The sequence below is a fragment of the Carex rostrata genome, chromosome 20, assembly GCF_964058835.1.
Source record: "Carex rostrata chromosome 20, lpCarRost1.2, whole genome shotgun sequence".
NCBI lineage: Eukaryota > Viridiplantae > Streptophyta > Magnoliopsida > Poales > Cyperaceae > Carex > Carex rostrata.
The window spans coordinates 6,904,020-6,925,133 of NC_135937.1; the positions used below are offsets into that span (position 1 = coordinate 6,904,020).

Genomic DNA, 21,114 nt, shown 5'->3' on the forward strand with positions numbered 1-21,114 from the left:
ATAAAATTAGTTATTTATAAGGAGCAGATTTGGTTACATAAATATCAATCTTTGTAGTGGTATGCCCTTTTCCACATTTATTCGATTCTTCTATAAAGCAGTGAGTGGTACTAACTTTATTAGACATCTACGGTAAGAGTATATAAAAAATATTTGCTGAGAGATGCATTTTTAAGCAGACACATTGTCCTTTGATTTGACCGCTAATACATAGTTCAGAGGCTCTAATTTGGAGATCCAAATCTACTTCTTTTCTTAAAAAAAAGGAGCATTTTTTTTTTCTTTCATCTGAATTGTTTAAAATTCAACATGCGACTTCAATTACTTCTTTTTTTTATATCAATCTAATATATTAAAACGATTCAAATGTAATTGAAGCTGTGTAATGGATTTTGAACGATTTAGATGGAAAAAAAAAGGAGGGTGCAGTTGGTGAATAAAAACTTCTTTTAATTTCAATTAAATGCAACACATCTAAAGTAGCGATATTAATAATATTGTTTTGACTTCATGCAGCATACAAATCATATATTTTTACATTATAATTCTACTGTCTTTGTATTTCATAAAGTCAAAACAAAATTGTAAATATCTTTATTTAACATAACTCTCTTCATTTTCTGTCACACATTTTTGTCTTTCCTTTCACTCTAAACGTAACATTCATGACTTATCTCTCAAAATGAAAGAAGTTAGGTAAATGTTTTGTCTTGTGAAAGAGAAAAATCATAACATCAACTTCTCTTTTCATTTATTATTTTTCTTATTGTCGAGAAAAACATATATATCATGCTTGATTTTAAAGTGAAAGATAAAATAAACCGTTTATTTTTAGAACGCTGATAACAATTTCCGCAACCTTCACCTCGTATTTATCCCCGCAGATACTGTAAAAAAAAACATGGAAGAACGGTTCAATCATTAATGAGCGTTTAAAAAACTGCGAGTATTTAACTTGAAGCATCAAAGTATTTACCTTGAATTTGTCAAGTATTAAATCCCCTGCAATGATCTCTATTTATGAAAGAATAAATCAATCAATTAATTGTCCCCGCACAAAATTTTCTTTTTTTTTAATCGTCCCCCGCACAACTGGGGACTATTAAATCGTCCCCGCACAATTTGGGCTCAGAAGCACTCCTTCAGCAGTTCGGGCAATTTTTGAGAGCCGATATCTCACGATCTATTTTGTGATTTTGTATGAAACTTCACAATCTTGTTCTATGAAGTCAAGAATGCATGTCGGTAAATTTTCATGATTTTTGAAGGTGTTTTGATATGTTAATCAGAGGTGCAAATTTGGGCTCAGAAGCACTCTTTCAGCAATTCGGGCAATTTTTGAGAGCTGATATCTCACGATCTGTTTTGAGATTTTGTATGAAACTTCACAGTCTTATTCTATGAAGTCAAAAATGCATGTCGATAAATTTTCATGATTTTTGAAGGTGTTTTGATATGTTAACCAGAGGTGCAAAGTTGGGCTAAAAAAAGAAAAAAAAACGCAAAAAAAAAATTCCAAACCGTAAGGAAATATTACGGTATGGAAAAATAAAAAAATTAAATTTTTTTTTCAAACTGTAAGATTTCCTTACAGTTTGGGTAAAAATATAATTTTGCCAAACATCTGGTTATTTATAATAAAATATTAATAAATTTGAGTATTTTTAAAAAACTCGGAAGAATATTAGATTGTACTTCACAACTAGCTAAGAAACAAAAATGGACGGAAAAATAAGGGATGAGAGACCTGAAAAAATTCACTTCCTCTACATTCTGAATTATAGATAAATAAAATCGCTAACTTTATACACGCAACTGGCGTCCGGTCTCCTCTGCTCCCCTTCGCTCCTCTTCAAAACAATTTATTATGAAGTAACCATCATTGGTTAGATGCGATCACGCTATATTTCCCTCTTCTCTCCATCTTTCATTTAATAAAATATGAGTGAGTCTATGGTACTATGCATATTACAATTTGTTACCGTGCTACGGCTCTATATTTGAGTTTTCAAATTCTAACGGTCGATCTGAACCGTTCATCTTGTTCTCCATATTAATATGTGTTTGGAGACCAAATTTTTTATTTTTTGAATTTTTTTTACTATTGTTTTAGATTTATTGAAAATCACTGTTTTTGGATGGTCCAGAATTTTCAGATCAAGTGATTTTCTAAATATCTAAAAAAATAGTAAAAAAATTTCAAAAAATGTAAAATTTGGTCTCCAAACACATATTAATATGGAGAACAAGATGAATGGTTCGGATCGACTGTTAGGATTTGAAAACTCAAATATAGAGCCATAGCACGGTAACAATTTGTGATATGCATAGTACCATAGACTCACTCATAAAATATTATGTAATATTAAATAATTCGCTGACCAAATTCAACAGCAGGTGTTTAATTGCTCCATGAAACATTTGGCTATAAACAACCTTACCCCCCGGTGCAAAAAGATTTGAGCTCTGAAGCACAAAACCCAACTAAACAGTAGGTGTTTAATTGCTCCATGAATTGTGTGCAAAACGCTACCAGAAAGGGTGACAGTTTGATTCCAATCTACTTTTCCACAACAGTAGTTACTAATCAAGTGTCTAATTTATTGCAAAAGATATATTCGCATTTCGCACTGCACTGGTACAGGAGCAGGTACATAAATTACAATTCAAGAGGAGAAAAATGGATATTGGCCTTTGAATTCTACATTGTGCTATTGGTGTATATTTCAGGATACGATAAATGCTTAATTTATTTACGGTGTGCTTCGGAGAAGGGAGAACTTCTTCATTAAAGAGAAGGGGAAATCCATTGATTGTCGGGCTATCTATGTAAATCACCTGGTTCGAAAGAGGAGAAACGGAGAGAGAGCGAAGGAGAGGAGTTACTGTTCGGAGGAGATGAGAGGAGCCTAATGTTTATTTTTGACGAAATCTGTCACCTTCGATTCGGAGGTGTAGGATTAACTGTTCGAAGAGAGGAAACCCTCGTTTCTCTTCCTCTCCGTTCCTTCCCCTTTGATACGGACCAAGTCCCGGAGGACGAGACCGTACGGTTTGGTTGTTTCGGGAGCGTGACTCGTTCCGGCTTGAGAAAATTGGGTCGAGTCCCGACGGAGTGACTTAGGGTAATTGTCAAGGTACTCTTACTCTAACATCTTCGTACCTTCTATTGTCTTTGGGTCCAACCCTGAATACCTCGGGATTTGGGGATTATATAAGTGATTCTTCGACAACCATTCTGTGTTGTCAGAGTTGTCAGGGACCGTACGAGAATGGTTTTGGGTCGCATAACTGTCTCACACGGCGCCCCTGGGGGCATCGTGGGCTGGTCATGCCGAGATAGGCTTTTTATCGGCTCAGGCTTGGACTATGCCGTCTCTATGGGGATAGGGGCCTTATTCTTGGTCCCGGCCTGGCCTCTTAAGGGAGCCTTAGGCCGGGTTATTCATGACCCAAATCCATTTCCTTAAGCCCTTGTTTACATGGGCCTATCATCCTTCTTCTGCGGTCTCTGGTTCTGGAGCATACCTTTATAGTTATCACTTCTTTGGTTTTGGAGCATGCTCTTAGTTGAGGACTTGTCTTTTTTGTAGTGAAAATTAAAACGGTTATCACTTCTTGTTCAAATAATATTTTTGATTTGATCAAACAAAGAAAGTTCTTCATTTAATTTTAATGATTTATTTTTTTATGAATTTTTTTATCATGACATTATACGCTAAATTAATTCATAATTTTATAAAATTTGTATTTAAACATATTATTGGTAAACTAAATCGGTTTCAACGATTTGAGTTAGTTATTTGAAATAAAACCGATAAATTTTGAAATTAAACTTATCAAAGAGGTTGATGTAAGCCTAAAAACATCCTAATTTTACTCTTCTAAAGTAATTTTGCATTATAAAACAAAAACCATTTCCGAGTTATACATATACATATATATAATGTTCTTGGAGATAATTTTTTTTCATTGTTTTACTATTTATTAAGTATTTTACAAAACTAATAAATAATAAACAAATTGTGCATTATAAAACAACAGTTTTATAAAATACTTAATAAATAGTAAACAAATTCAAAAAAATATAAAATTTTATCTCTAATCACATTTTAACACATATATCATGTTGAACGGTTTGGATAGACCACTGGGACTTTTAAAATTACAAAATTGAATTGTTACAAAATATTGTAACTTGCAAATATTGTAAGTGATCCCTCCTCGTATATATACATATGTAGAGTAGAACTAGGGTGTTCTTAAGTTCACCAATTCCTTGGTGAACTCAAGTTTAAAACACATCGAATAGGTTTTAAACGATGAATTTGAACCATTGAAACTCGTCTACTTTACGAGTGATGCATCTACATGTAAAAAAAATTAATTTTGCATATAATCAAGTGGTAAAAAAACCTTCAAAAAATGAATGTATTAAACTTCTAATTTTGACCGCTTGATTTTATACTAAATTAATTTCAATGTTTAAAATTTTCACATGTAGACGCATCACTCGTAAGATAAGCAGATTTTAACCGTTTGAATTCGTCATTTGAAGCCGATTTAATGAAATTTAGACTTGAGTTCACCAAAGACCTTGATGAACTTAAGAACACCCTAGTTCTACTCTACATATGTGTGTGTGTGTGTGTGTGTGATCATTTTGCACAAAATTATCATTGTGCACTTGCATAGTTGCATGTAAAGTTTTTGCCATCACAAAGGATCCTTTCTAATTGGGGTTTGTGTAACTGTAATTGGTAAATTCAAACAGGTTTGAAGTACACGGACTCACATGAATCCTCTGCTTACAATTGTACCTCTGTTTTATTTCAAAGTTTTCACTGTACACATCATCTGATATACAGTGCCTGAGAAATTAGACTTCTCTGCCACTCATTTATCTTTTCAAATCTATTCTGAGGTACCTTCGTATCTGTAAGTCAAATCCGGCTTTCTGGGTTTTATATAACCAGAAATTAGAATTTTTTTTTTTTCAAAAACCAGAAATAAAAAATAAAAAATTATCCAACCAACTTGATTGTTTTAGTTTTTACAAAATCATAAGAACCGAAGTGTCATTTCAGTCCGAGTTATTTTCACAGATTTCGATAAAAAAAAATGATGGTAAAACTTGTGAAAACATATTGGATTGAAATTGCATTTCGGTCCCGAAAAAACAAATTCGGACTGAAATAGCATCTCGGTTCTTATGGTTTTTGTAAAAACTAAAACAATCAAGTTGATTTGATAAAATATTTTTTTATTTATGGTTTTAAAAAAAATTCTCAAATATACAACAATTTTTATTTTCAGAAATATACAAATTAAATTATCAGAAAAAGGAGGGTGAACTAATGGTTTGGTTATCAAAAGACAGAGACTAAAGGATGCCACACAATTGAAAAATTGTACGGACCAAGCTATTATATATGCACCACCAAATATGCTAAATTTGTTATTTTCGAAATATAAAATTAAATTATCAGAAGAGGAATGGATGAATTAATGATTTGATTTCTTTGGACAGAGGCAAAAGGGACCGCAATAGTCAGATCCCTTAAATATTCACAATTTTCACATTGTTCGGAAAATTAAAAAGACCGAAAGATTCAATCCATTTAACTTGTACGAATTTTGAGTAAAGAAAAAACTTGAGTAAAATCAAGGAAATATTGGGTCTTTTGTGGCCGTGTTGGTATAATTGGAGGAAATTAAAATGATCAAATCATTGATTCGTTTTCGTTCACAGTGACAAATGAATTATTCGGGTTCGGTTCGACGAGATCAAAAATTTGTGATTCGGAATAATTCAGGAAAAGTTTGTAAAATTCTCGAATTATTCGGATTTAATTCGGTCAAAGTTCGGTCAACCGAATAATTTAACGTTCGATTCGGCATAAAAAAAAATGAATTATTCAAATATAATTCGGAGATAATACGCGAATCTTGTCACTATAGTCCCGTTAGCTCTGCCCATATGATTCGGTCCCTTCTATTACATTGAAAAAAAAACATACCATCTCTTTTCCATAAATTTAATCTTTTTTATTTCTATATTTTTTTTTTTTTGCGAAATATGAGTGCTTTATCCGCTACTCTAACTTTAATCTCCTTTTTCCATTCTTTGCTACTTTAACCATTAGTAGTATGCATAGTGACAAATGAATTATTCGGGTTCGGTTCGGCGAGATCAAAAATTCGTGATTCGGGTATAATTCGGGAATGATTCGGAATTATCCGGACCAGAAATCTCAGTCCTGCAAGGAAGCAAAAAAATAAAAAACCAAAAAAATAATTGTTCTTGGAAAAATTCAGGAAAAATTCGTGAATAATTCGTAAAATTCGGGAATTATTCGGGTTTAATTCGGTCAAAGTTCGGTCAACCGAATAATTCGGTGTTCGGTTCGGCATCACCCCAAAAAAGAATTAAACGGATATAATTCGAGTATAATTCGGGTACCTTGTTACTATGGTAGTATGGCAAAGAAAAAAAGGTATGGTACACTCAGTCCACACCTTTCTTTTTTGAAGGGACATTGCACACCTGAATATAATGCAATTTGAGAGAACCAAATCCTCTGCCCACATATGGGCAGGATTTTTCTGTCCACCATTGAATTTAGCCAATCTTTGCTTGACACATGGCATTCCTGTTTGATTTCATTAATGAAGATCTTTATTCAATTAATTTATTATGTATGGATTAAGAAAATAACTTTCCAAACTAATAAGTATCATTTCTTTTCTGTTTTTCTGTCATTCACCTTCCATTTCATATTTTTTTTAGTAAAATACAAAGATTTAATTAATCCTTATTTGCTTTATTCATAGAAAATATATATGCATGTCTTTTAATATATTATAGAAAATATATCTACATGTTTAGTTTCCAATTTATCAATCATAAGATGAAAATTATTAAATCAAAAATTTACTTTATGTTGTCGGATTTTACAAATAAAAAATAAAAAAATAATAATAATAATAATTCATTACAAGTTTCAATTAAAATAAGGTACCATATTATTTTTTTGGAGATAAAGGTGTTACAACGGTGATTCTTACATTAGATAGATTTTCAATTTTTCAGCATTTGTAGGTTTTTGTAAGTATGGAAATTCATAACTTGAGCTCCTATTTTAAAGTTTTTTTCATTTACTTTTTATTATTTATACCATCTATTCGGTTTACTCTGTTCTTTTTTTTTTCCTATAAATTTGGTGGAATCAAAGTGACAAGTCGCCTGACCAACTTTCACATATTTTTGTTTTCATTCTACGAGTTTTATTTCAAAACCTGAAATTTTTGACAATCCCTTCTACGAATGAAGCAAACAAGGATTATATTTTTCTTTTATATATATAAAAATATTTTTCTGAAATGAAAGGTGAAGTCAATGAAAAACAGAAAAGAAAAATACTTAGTTTGATAAGTTATTTTTTAATCTATCTATAATATATTTATTGAATACAAAGATGTTCATTAATTAATTAATGACATAAAAGATAAATGCCATGTGTCAAGTTAAGAATGGTTAAACTCAATGGTGGGCAGAGAATTTGGTTCCCAATTTGAGTGCCTTCATAAAAGTTTAAAAAAGGTTGGAGGAAAAGAAAGATCACTTTAAGAAAAAGCATATGAGCAGAGAGAATGCTAAGAACAAGGAAATAAGATATGTGAGAAAGGATGTCATGGCAAGTTGTAACATTTTGAGATAACAATCAGAAGGTCATGAGCAGGAAGGAGGCAGGACAATTAGTAGGATGAGACAAAGATTTTGGGTGATATATGATTTTATAATTATTTTGAATATTAAGTATATATTTACACTTCTTTTGAGAAAAATATATAAAGAGAAGTATATTCTGAGGAAAAAATTGAGTGGTAAGCAAAATTTTGTAATTTTTTGAAGTTCAACTATATTTAAAAAAAATGAGCCAGGGTGGGCATTGGTGAGCTTAGCCCTCAAAATTTATAGCCACTTTAAATGAGTATAACTAGTTGACTTCAAACGACGAATTCAAATTCTTGAAACTAATCTACTTCACCAGTGATACTTTACATTTTATAAATTAATTTAGTATAAAGTCAGACGGTAAAAGAAAAATGACTTATGAATTAATTTTAATGCGTCTATTTTGCATCATTTTTTTACCACTTGATTTTAAACTAATTAATTAAAAAGTTATAAATTTTTGAACGCATCATTCGTGAACTACATCGGTTTCAACAGTTTGGCTTCATCGTTTGAAGTCAAACTCACCGAAAAGCTTGGTAAACTTGATAACACCCTAATTCTACTCTACTCTAAATTGAACTTTCACTCAAGTGACAAAGCAACATAATTCAGAAGAAATGGAATCAGTTGATCATATTTAGAATCTAGAAAACTACCTTAATTACAAATGAGAAGGATTAAATTATTGAACTGCTTTTGCTTTCAGGCTATATTTGGTTGGAGCATGAGTGAGAAATATAATACTTATTTCTCACTTATGGAGCAAAAACATGAATTACTTATCAACCAATAATAGAAAGAAATAGAAGAAAGATATGGCTCCATAATTTACATAGTATGTTTAGAGCATATACATTTCTGGTATTATGGAAGTTTCTAATTTAATGTGGTAGTTTCTAATTCAGTTTTAATGATGTGAGAAACTTTTTTATTTAGAAACTATGCAGAAAAGTTTCTTATTAAGAAAGTATGCAGGAAAGTTTATTATTAAGAAACTATTTATAAATTCTACGCCGGTCAAATTATTTCTCCTTTTTAATTTAGGAAGCTGATATAAGTACCCGCGCTACAGTACCCGCACAGTACCTGCACCTAAATTGCCATAACTGTTTGTGGGGACCAAACTGCCATAATTGCAATTCAGATCTGTAACTTTTTTTTTTAATATTAATAGTTAAATCTTGAAGTATGTAGTTCAAATAATACAAATATTTATATCTATATAGTAAACAATGTAAATGATAAATTAATTATTTTTAAATAATCGTACCCGCACTTTTTTTTGAAATTTCTGCTGTCATACCCGCACCTAAACTGCCATAATTGCTTGTGGGAACCGCAACTATTCCAGATCTGTAACTTTATTTTAAAATATTAATAGTAAAATCTTGAAGTATATAGTTCAAAGAACACAAGCATTTATACCTCATATAGTAAACAATGTAAATGATAAATTAATTATTTTTAAATAATCGTACCCGCACCTTTTTTTTGAAATTTCTGACGTCGTACCTGCACCTAAACTGTCATAATTGCTTGTGGGGACCGCAACTATTTCAGATCTATAACTTTTTTTTTAATATTAATAGTCAAATCTTGAAGTATACAGTTCAAAGAACACAAGTATTTATATATGTATAGTAAACAATGTTGTAATTTTTACATAACTGCTTGTGGGGACCTAAACTGCCATAATGTTGTAATTAGATCCCTCCTCTTTTTACATATGACATTGAAAGTATTAATATCTAAGTATTGAAAGTATTTATATCTATGCATTGAGGTATTTATTTTTATGAGGTCAACTATTTTTGTTAGAGAAATGTTGACGCGGAATTAGTGCCGAGGCTTTGAAAGGGTGCTGCTGGAATTTTAGAATAATAATTAGTGGGGACCATAATACATTATTCCTCTAAATGCAGTTACTGTAGCGCGGTACTATAGCACGGGTACATAAATGATTATTCTTTAATTTATTGCTGATGTGGTTTAATAGAAACTCTAAAATTAATTTCATAGATATAAGAGTTAAAAATTTTAGAGACCTTAATATTTAAAATGTAGTTAACAGTTATTTAGAAATTTATTTAAATTGCTGAGTTGTAGATGTTCTTAGAATACATTATTCTTCAAGTTATGCTTCAGTGTGTCTCACAATTTATATCAAAATCAACGTCATAATAGTTGTTGTGGTTATCATTATTATTATATTTATTATTCTTATTAATATATTTTTCATTGTTATCATTATAATCATCATTTATATTTTAGTAACGCAGCAACATAATACTATTCTTTTCTTATTCTCCCACAAGCTCAACTAAATTAGAACAGTTAATGCCTGCATAACTTTATACTCCAATAAAAAATAATATTATTATCTCTGCTATATATATTTAAAAAAAAAATAACAACAAAGCAAAAGGACTAATGTGATTTATGTAGCCCTTTTTTACGCACATATAAAACTTTAAAATGTTTCAGCCTATTTTCTATTGACATTAATAATTTACAAAATTTAATGATATGGACAATTACGAACTTTGATTTCTAAAAATTTTGACCCGTCAAAATAAAATCAAAATTTTGAAATTTTAATGTACATAAAAGTGATTAATATAGATTGGATCTAGCAATTTTATTTATTGTTAGAATTTTTTAAATTTAAATTTTAAATATTCAAAAAGTAATGAAAAAATAAAAATACATAAACCCTATTCAGTGCAATATATATCGAAGCAAACTTTTCAAAATTATCACTATATAATAATTCAATTGTTCAAGGTTGATAATTTCATGCTGGATCTAGCTGTCGCTAACAAGGAAACTATTACAACCATTTTTTTTTTATAATCATATTTAGTGCAAAATTATTGCTTGTAAGGAATGCTACAACGAAATTTTAATTATATAAAGAACAAGGTTGATAATTTCTTGGTGGATTAAGTTGTCTAATACCCCTAAAAATTTACTTTGAAATTGCAACCAAATAATAAAATTATATTTGAAATATAAAAAGTTGAATATGAAATTCTTACAAACTTATATTGAATGATTCAGATCTAATAATAACACTACGCTAGAAGGCTCTAGTTCTGATCATATTGGAGATGGTCAACACAGTAACAAGACTATCCAAGACAAGAAAATAAATCTGTTGTAATTCTTGGGGAATTATAGGACCTGTAATTCTGTTGATCTTTCTCGAGATTTGTGCATGAAAACTTACTTTTTTTGAGATCTGTGTAGAAAAAATTTGAACGGTTGATATTAGAATTTCAGGGCCCTGTAATTCCTCCGGGAATTACAGCAGATTCGGACTCCCAAGACAGTGACTTAGCAAAGGTCATAAAAATTAGTGTGACAAACAGCTCAATGCTGTTAGGATATTAATGAGGTAGTTAGAACTCTAGTTAGTTGAGTCCAACTATAGTTAGTGATCTAATTAGGATCTACTCATTTTCTATAAATAGAGATCAGTGTACTCTGTAAAAGGTTAATCAAGAAATAAAAACTATTCTTGCATTAGAATGTTCTCTTTCTAGTGTTTGTTTACATCTAATTTGATGTGATCAGATTCCGACCTAATATGAATTCACCAACTAACATCAGAGCTCGGAAAACCGAAATTTTTATTTATATCATATTTCAAGAAAGATACAAAAACACTTTTTTATAGAGAATTCTAAAAATACCACGGCCGCCAATTCAATCTGCGACTTCATTCTTGAAAGCCGCAAATTGAATTGGAGGCTCCTCCGAAAATCCAAAAATATACTGTAATATGTTGATATTTATATTTTTGGGATGACTCCAATTCAATATGCAGCCCTCCAAGAATTAGATTGAATTGAAAATCCTGTTATTTTTCGAATTCCTCAATTTCAGATGTATTTTGATTTTTTTTTTTTTTTTGAATGATATTAATAAAAAATTCGGCTCGGAAAATGATAAGTGGTACTTCATTTGTCACATTTTGGCACGGGATCACTTTGTTCTTGACTCATAGTTGGTAGTTTCATTGATCCCCCCCCCCCCCCCCCCCCCCCCCCCCCCCCTCTTTTTTTTTTGTCATTAGCACAAAATGGAGTATAGCTAATATAACATCAGTGTCATTTCAGTCTATATAACACCAACTCCAAAACTTATCAAATCGAGTTCAAATGGTGAATCCAAACCGTTCAAACCAATTTATTTTATGAGTGATGCGTTTACATGCAAACTTTTTATATTTTCGAGTTATTTTAGTATCAAATCAAGTGGCAAAAAAAATGAAAAATGAATGTATTAAAATTAACTTAAAAACTCACACATTTGACCACTTGACTTGATACCAAATAAACTAAAAAACTTATAAATTTTACATGTAAATGCACAACTAATGAAGTAGATCGGTTTGAACGGTTTGGATTCACCATTTGAACTCGATTTAATAGGTTTTGGAGTTGGTGTTATATATACTGAAATGACACTGATGTTATATTAGCCATACTCCACAAAAGGTCGTGAGCCTCTCATGCTTCTTATAATGTAAATTTCATGATTATTTTCCTAAGATTTATTTTGAATTACTCAAAATTTGGATTATTATAATATATCTCGTAAGTAATATTCAATATTATTGTAAAGATTTACTTCGTTTATCAATTTCGTTCTTTCACTATTAATTAAATACGATTGTAATAGTGAAGAATTAAAGCTTATTTCAAATTCCACTTTTTTCTCACTATTTCAAAATCCATAGTGTACATAATAATGATGTATTTCTTTCAAGTAATCGCAATGCTAGATTTCTCCAAATAATTTGATAGCAAGTCATGCCATGCAATATTTCATCCATGTCTTTATATAGTGAAAATTGCTGTTGAAAAGACATGCTAAAATTGCATACCTAAAATTTACACAAAAACAGAGAGGGAGAAACAGAGCTAGGTAAATCCAGAACTCCTTTACTTTTACTTTTACCATTACCACAATTGATAAAGATTTCTCAATTGCATTTCCTCGGAGCCTCCTAGGACACTTTTTTATTTACAGAATTTATTTACAAATAATATAGAGTAATAGATGGATCGTCCTGAGATTTTTAATTAGAGTAGAACTAGGGTGCTCTTAAGCTCATCAAAGTTTTGATGAGCTTAACTCTAAAACTTATCAAATCGATTTCAAATGACGAATCCGAACCGTTGAAACCCGCCTACCTTACGTGTGATGCATCTACATGTGAAATTTTTAAACATTCGAATTAATTTAGTATAAAGTCAAGCGGTCAAAAAACGTTAAAAAATGAATGCACTAAAATTAATTTATTAACCTTCTAATTTTGACCGCTTGACTTTATACTAAATTAATTTGAATGTTTAAAAATTTCATATGTAGATGCATCACACGTAAGGTAGGCGGATTTCAACGGTTCGGATTTGTCATTTGAAATCTATTTTATGAGTTTTAGAGTTAAGCTCACCAAAACTTTGGTGAGCTTAAGAGCACCCTAGTTCTACTCTTTTAATTATATAGATGGAATTGAAATGATTTTTGGTTCCATTAGGTAATGGTGTTTATTGAGTCCGGTTTACTCGGTTTTAAACCGAACCGAAAGAGTTTGAATTAAACCGTTTGTTTTTTTTCGGTTAAATGGATCGGTTTTGTAAAGAAATTTTAAAATTGTTTAGATCAAACTGATCGAAATTTTAAACTCATTTCCCGTTCGAACTAAACATTAAAAAAAATATATGACATAATGTATATTGCATGATTTGGTTTAAAATCGGTTAGACCGAACCAAATAAAATTTAAATCCATCTTAACAAATTTTTAAAAAATAACAGAAAAATGTTTATTTTTATAATTAATTTTCTTATTTCGGTTCAACCGAACAAACTAAAATTTGGTTCAGTTTGGCTTTAATTCAATCGATAAATTTATTTCGGTTAGTTCAGTCATATTTTTAGAACCAAATAATTTTTTTATTTTTCTATATTGTTATTGTTTTAACCGAACCAAACTGAGACCTTTAGGCAATACTAAACAAATCGACATAATTTTTTTTATATAGGATACGCTGAATATTAAAGAAATCCATTTTTTTATGTGATCAAAATTCCAATACAATCCATCTATTCTCCGTTTTTATGTTATTTTTATAAATAAAAATTTCTGCTCCTAGGAATCAGAAAATTATAAACACACGTCTGCCAAGATATACAAATAGGGGATGTAAATACCTACCGTGTCGGATTTAATTAAGTCAGACTTTGAAGTATTATGTTATATTGTGATTAAATTTGAGAGGATAATTACAGACTTTACGGTACGTTAGTTAGGGTGTGACTACATATAATTAATCACGTTTGTCACGTTTAATCACGTTTAATTTTTTTTTATATAATTTAAGTTAGCTTATTTAAAATTTACCATTTAATCAAAGATCTAACGATCCTAATCACGTGTAACTCGTATGATTTTGTAATTATCGTGATCAGGCCTTTCACATAAAATACCGTGCCATGTCAAGTTATCACGTCATAGAATACGGATCACAATACGTATCTGACACACATGTAATTTCGCTGGTGACGGCAGTGAACGTTTTACATCCCAGTATACAAATAATAATGTGGTTTACATGGTTATGTTATGACTCGCCACATAATCTGACTGCGTGTATCCGCCACACAAATTTCAGACCTAAGAAACAGAGAGACCAATAGTAAGTAATTTGGAAAGAATTACTGAATTAGCTATGACCGGGTCCGGGAGACATACACACATTCCCATGCATTAAATTGTTATATCATTTCGGGTAAAGATTTTAATAGAGTAGTTTTGGCTCCATACAGCGCACTGACTAGAATCAAACAATGATGCACATGGTTTCTGCGTTGCGTGAAGCCAAAAGTTCTCTGTTAAAATCGTTATCCATCATTTTCTTCTCTCTATCACAAATAGAAAAAAATTACTAAGAAGAAAAAGGAACCAGAGATATTTTGTTTCTTAATTTGTCTCTCCTTCCCCACCACTAACTACACTTTACCATCCGTAGGAGCTCTCTCTCTCTCTCTCTATCCATCAATGGAGGAGGTATGGAAGGACCTTTCTCTCACTACACCATCTCTCTCTCTCCTTCCCCTGGAACCCAACACCAAATCCACTGCTTCTAAAACCAACAACGCTTCTTTCTCTCTAACCTGTCAAGATCTTTTCAGAGCACCAGTCACCAGCTGTGCACAACCTTTTTCTCCTGACAGCTCTGAGTTTGTTCTTGAAAGGAATCTCGACAAAGGTATAACATCCGCCTCTGCTCCCGCTGAAGACTCCGTCGATCGCCGGAGAAAGCGTGTCATGAAGAACAGAGAATCCGCTGCTCGATCTAGAGCAAGAAAGCAGGTTACTTTTTGGTTTTTTTTCTTATTCTCTTATAATGTTTTGCTTGTATGTAATAAATTAAGCCAATTCTTTTCCCCAACGGGAGGAATAGATGCTGGTTGACATTTTACATTTCAGTTACTGCAAATGCCATGTATAAATTTCAATTTATTTTGGGTATATTTGGATAATGGAATTCTCCGTTTGATCTGAGCCAATTTCCCAAAAGAAAAGAAAAATTACAATAATACCCCAATTGTATATTTGTATTGTATGGGAAAATATTTTAACAGAACAGTTTTGACTTCATGCAGCCCACGGACTATAAAATCAAAACAGCCTTACGTATGGTTCGTGCGCTGCATGAAGTCAAATCTACTATGTTAAAATATTTACCTCGTACATGCAGAGGTTACATATAACCTGCAACAACAACTAAACTTTCTCTTCAACGAACCAAAAAAAAAAAAACCTAAACTTTCTCATTTTATTAATGACTTTGTTAAAACATGTTCTCTTTTGCTTATTTGTTTGAAAGCAGGCTTACACAAAACAACTGCAGCTAGAACAAGGTAATCTTGAGAGAGAGAATAAAAAGCTGAAGCTGCAGTATGCGGAGGTAAACACAAATAGTTTCCTTTTTTTTAGACAAACTTACCTATACACCCCTTCAAAAATCTTAAATCACTCATAGAAATTTGCAAACTAAGGCCTCCAATTTTAAAGGAATTGCATACAATTAATTCCTTGTTTCATTCTTACTTGTACAAAAGAGGAAAATGACTCTTTTCCTCTTTTGTGAATTCATATCACCTACAAAAGGGTTATGTGCATTCCATCTCAGACCGGAATGGCCCGGATTCTGATCAGACAGTCCAGATTTAAACATAAATATTATGTTTGGAGTGAGTCTATGGTACTATGCATATCACGGGTTGTTACCGTGCTACGGCTCTATATTCGAGTTTTTAAATCCTAACGGTCGATCCGAACCGTTCATCTTGTTCTCCATATTAATATGTGTTTGGAGACCAAATTTTACATTTTTTGAAATTTTTTTACTATTTTTTTAGATATTTAGAAAATCACTTGATCTGAAAATTCTGGACCATCCAAAAACAGTGATTTTCAATAAATCTAAAAAAATAGTAAACAAATTTCAAAAAATGTAAAATTTGGTCTCCAAACACATATTAATATGGAGAACAAGATGAACGGTTCGGATCGACCGTTAGGATTTGAAAACTCGAATATAGAGCCGTAGCACGGTAACAAATCGTAATATGTTTGCCTTAGAGGATAATGACTCATCTTTTGTAGCGTTGTTGGAAAAGTTTTTTTTTGTAACTATGAAAAATATGAGGGGCTAATTGAAAAAAAAATATATGGCAGCTGCAGAGAGAACTGGATGCTCAGGCACCACCACAACAAGCAACCAGGAAGGATGTGCTCCAAAGAACCTTATCTGGTCCATACTGAAAGAGGATTCAGAATCTATTTTGTTTCCTTTTGTTTTATCTTTTGGTGTTTTCCTGTTGATGTTTTATCTACCTTTTTCTCTCTCTAGAAATAGAGAGACTGTGGTAGGTGAAGGATCTGTTTGTACAAATATGGAAACTAGTGATGTTTTATTTCTGGGCCGTTAAACTAGGGCACCTCTAGCATTTAATATTTTTTGTTGTTCTCTTTTATTTCTTCTTAACTTCTTATTGACAGTGCGCTTTTGATTTCAGTGCAGTTTACATGTCATGTTTTTTTCATTTTGATTTTATTGTCAGTGCACTGTATGAAGTCAAACCAGTTTTGTCAATAACTTTATCCCAGTTTCAGTGGGAAGCGTATCCTCTGTGGAGTTTTCCGTGCGGAGTTTTTAATCTGGTCCGTTCGTTTCGAATCGGACGGGTCAGATCAGATCTTGCCGAATTAAAAAAAAAAATTTCTCAAAATTTACGGAACTTTTAATCTGGTCCGTCCGATCAGAAGTATCAAAGAGGTTGACCGGGAGTACATTGAAACTGAAATGATATTCTCTGCGGAGTTTTTCCGTGCAGAGCTTTTAATTTGGTCCGTTCGTTTCAGTGTACTCCCGATCAACCTCTTTGATACTTCTGTAGCATAATATGATATAGAGGTGGTTTTTATTCATGTGTTTTTTTGACACGGTCAATACCTCAGTCCTCAGTTACTTCGAATGAACTCCTGTTAACAGTAGCGCAGTCAGAATTTAAATCAGGATGCGTGTAAAATATTTTAGACTGGTCCATTTTCGTGTCTTTTCTCCATCGAGCTTATGTATTGTTTATCATCCTTTCTTTACAAACCGCGCTCCTTGGTTTGAATTAGTATGCCAATTACCCAGTTGGCAGTCGCTCTTTTTTGTTTTTGTTTTCACGCGATCTGGGTTTTCTGTACACTGGGCTGGTCACGTGTATAGTTGGAGGGGGAACAAATGGCGATTAGGATTTAGTAAAAAATATATGTGACTAAGTTTGGGTTTACAGATGTAAAAAAGTGACGCTGTAATCGGATTATGTCACGGTATGGTTCCGTCATGGCACGACATATGTGTTTGTCATGTGTTGTGATTTGTGTGTTTCATATCTTGATTATTTGCGTGACATAATTATCTTTCGGAAAATTAGCACGACACGCCATGTAGTCAGGCGTTATCAGGACTGTTAGATCTTAATACAATATTTAATCTTCAATAAACTAATTTAATTATGGAAAAAGTAGTTGTGGTCAAATATAACTAGTTATGTTTGGACACATCACGTGTGATCACAACATATCTTGGTCACAGCGTGACTCACATATCGTGACTATTCACGTGAAGTGATTATATTTTTAAATATTGAGCAAGGCACCACACAACACATGACTCAAGTCACAGCATGACTAATCGTAGCACAATATTAAATATAGCACATCATGCATTTAAATTAGACTGAAAAATAATAGAGGTGAAATTAATTTGTTGTTGAAAATTTGTATTTCACAAGATAAGACAAAATTTAATTTCAAGATGAGACAACAATTCAATCACATATAGGTTACAAAAAAAAAAAAAAAAAACAGAGTAAAGTCCCAAGTCGAACCCTGTACAGTACTAGCTCCGAAATGGTCTTTGATGCTTATGGACTCAAGTTACAATTTAAGGCTAAGTTTTTGTGATTTTAAATTTGTAGAGGTCCCATTTGCAAAGTTACCAATTCCTTGTATGGTAATTTTTTAAGTTTCGTCTATTTCCATCATTGCGGGGGAAATCATGAACTAAACCTGGAAGGTTTTGTTTCTATACTTCATGCATGACCCCAGTCCCCAGATAATATGCATTGATGGCAACTAGTGCGTATTTTGCTGTAGCCAATTTGGCACGGAGAATTTGATTTGGATTAAAACTTTTAAAAGTGGAGAACCTTTTGTAAATTTGTTGGGGCATTAGATTCGAGCGTCCTTTTATATTACTTGATGAGTTGATGACCAAATGTACAGCGAAACAGATGCTTGCTGCACGGATGGTCAAAACCAATAGGCAATAGCTTTCCGACTTTCCCAATTTTCTCCAGTTCAAACAGAAACGGATGCATCAATTACCAACTAATCAACGATTCAGTTTTTCTCCAGTTTATCACCTATTCAGAATTAAATAGTGGGAGAATTTCATATATACCACTTAAAAACTATGAAATTATGTATTTATTATCCAAATTTCTATACTTACATATTTATCATCTAAAAATCTAATAACTCACATATTTACTCAATTAAATAAAAACTGAGATTAATTAAATTTAATATTATATAAAATATAAATTATCAGTTATTTAGTCTTTTCTCCTTCCTGTGCACACATTTTTTTTTTCATTTTTTTTTTGCATAACTTTCTTCTTTTTGTTGAAACTCTCTTATCATCACATCTCTCATACTAAAATTCGGAGAGAAGAGAGCAACAGACTCTAAGATTAGGATTCCAGCTACATCTTAGATCATCTAAAAACAAAGTTACCACTCCACTTTTTCTAACAAAATAATTTGTACAGAAGTCAACGCTGATATAGCAATCCGTTATCGAAGTACTAATTAAGTTTGAGAATATTGTATGAGTCAGTCTATGGTACTATGCATATCACGGGTTGTTACCGTGCTACGGCTCTATATTCGAGTTTTCAAATCTTAATGGTCGATCCGAACCGTTCATCTTGTTCTCCATATTAATATGTGTTTGGAGACCAAATTTTACATTTCTTGAAATTTTTTTACTATTTTTTTAGATATTTAGAAAATCACTTGATCTGAAAATTCTGGATCATCCAAAAACAGTGATTTTCAATAAAACTAAAAAAATAGTAAAAAAATTTCAAAAAATGTAAAATTTGGTCTCCAAACACATATTAATATGGAGAACAAGATGAACGGTTTGGATCGATCGTTAGGATTTGAAAACTCGAATATAGAGCCGTAGCACGATGCCAAATCGTAATATGCATAGTACCATAGACTCACTCATATTGTATTGTGTTACTGGCTAAGTTAAAAATAGTGTGGATCTTTTAGTTTATGAGAACTCAAAAGGTATGACGAAATAAATCATGGATGCTAAGCTATCCTTTTTAATTATAGTTTTAAGTATATATTTGATATATTTAAGTTATATTGGATAAATTATTAGATTTTCAAATAGTAAATACGTAATGATACAAATTTAGATAGTAATTACGTATTTAATCGACCACAAACGTCTTCTACGTAATTTTATGTTTTCAATGAGATCCATGATACGTTACTATCAGATTATTCATTCGTAAGTATTTATATCCAGTCATGCAAGTAAAAAATATAAACTTGTTGGGATGCCAACCAGTGTCATTTGAAAAAATAAATGATAGAATATATTAGATACCAACACTTGACACATAAACAATTTAAACTTGAATGACGATGTATAAATACTTGTTTGTTGAGATATAAATACTTACGTGGCGAAAAATCCGAAAATACTTCATTATGTATCTAGTTTGAAAGAGAAGATTACGTAGAAGACATTTGTCATTTTAAATTCGCAAAATTACTCGCATATCGTTAGAAATATGAACGAGATTGAATAGAGAAACAAAACTCACATCTAAAAGAATGTGATAAAAGAGAAAATAAAAATAATTATTATATCCAATATTTTTTTAGAAAGACTTGGTTTATAAGATATAATACTTTTAAATATCAATATTTACACGTATAGATATCATCATATCAATACTTGTGTGTATCAGTTGCAAATTTGTTTATTTTTTAGAAGATAATTTTGGCAAGATAAGTAGAGTGCAGTGTCAAATGATTCTCGCTGCAAAAATGACTCGAAGAAAAATGTCCCGGTCAATCAAAGGGAAAGGCAACACGGACCTTGGGAACACATCCACGCAGGTATCGCCGTATCGCCCACCTGAAAAGCAAACTGATAGCTATAGAGGTAGACTAGTAGGATAGCAACATCACATTTTTATCACTACAGAAGTATATTACTTTTTATATATATATTTTTTCCTTACCTTGTAATAATCTGTACTTTCCTTTTTTTTTTTTTAATTATTACGTGGGTATATTTTAATGTGTCAAAAATAAATACTATTTGAAAATATATGTTATTTGAAATAACAATGTGTATTTAAATAATATTTTTGTTATTTAGAATAAGTTATTCTCTATTTTTTTTATAAATATTGCAATAACTACTATTTAAAAGTGCGAAAAGAGGCTACTATAGTTCTCAATAACAAAGTTGACATCACTTTTATCATTTACACATTGTTGTGATAATTTATTTGAGATATCACTTGCCTGTATTTTCTTTTAATTATCTTTTTTAACACTACTCTTTCTCTATTACAACTATTAACTATTTCCAATATACAATCCAAATATTTTTTTTACTTATTCAATAACACTATTTTTTGAACAAATCTAATATGCCACAAATGTTTTTGGATGGATTCTATATGTTTTATTATTTT

The 21,114-nt window shown here is 31.3% G+C and overlaps 1 protein-coding gene and 1 long non-coding RNA gene across 5 annotated transcripts; one reads left to right on the forward strand and one right to left on the reverse strand.

Annotated features, from left to right (window-relative positions):
• Positions 1-14,661: 14,661 nt before the first annotated feature.
• On the forward strand, positions 14,662-16,792 carry LOC144572573 (ABSCISIC ACID-INSENSITIVE 5-like protein 2). Of its 4 annotated transcripts, none has more exons than XM_078322199.1 (3): positions 14,662-15,127; positions 15,648-15,725; positions 16,499-16,792. In XM_078322199.1, the coding sequence occupies exons 1-3, from the start codon at positions 14,813-14,815 to the stop codon at positions 16,583-16,585; spliced, it is 480 nt and encodes a 159-aa protein (XP_078178325.1). In that variant the 5' UTR covers positions 14,662-14,812; the 3' UTR covers positions 16,586-16,792. The 4 variants fall into 4 exon arrangements, with proteins under 4 accessions (XP_078178325.1, XP_078178324.1, XP_078178326.1 ...); XM_078322198.1 differs by having other exon boundaries at positions 14,682-15,127; positions 15,645-15,725; XM_078322200.1 differs by having other exon boundaries at positions 14,696-15,127; positions 15,645-15,725; positions 16,505-16,792.
• On the reverse strand, positions 16,634-16,938 carry LOC144572575 (uncharacterized). Its single transcript, XR_013517754.1, has 2 exons — positions 16,850-16,938; positions 16,634-16,762 (listed from the first exon to the last, which is right to left on the reverse strand). It is a non-coding gene; the product is annotated as an uncharacterized LOC144572575 (long non-coding RNA).
• Positions 16,939-21,114: the final 4,176 nt, after the last annotated feature.

What these genes read in the sequence shown, in the direction of transcription:
- LOC144572573 (XM_078322198.1), top strand. Translation starts at nt 14,813, where the DNA reads ATGGAGGAGGTATGGAAGGACCTTTCTCTCACTACACCATCTCTCTCT. An exon ending in GATCTAGAGCAAGAAAGCAG is followed by an intron (nt 15,128 to 15,644) that starts GTTACTTTTTGG and finishes TTTGTTTGAAAG; the next exon opens with CAGGCTTACACAAAACAACT. An exon ending in TGAAGCTGCAGTATGCGGAG is followed by an intron (nt 15,726 to 16,498) that starts GTAAACACAAAT and finishes AATATATGGCAG; the next exon opens with CTGCAGAGAGAACTGGATGC.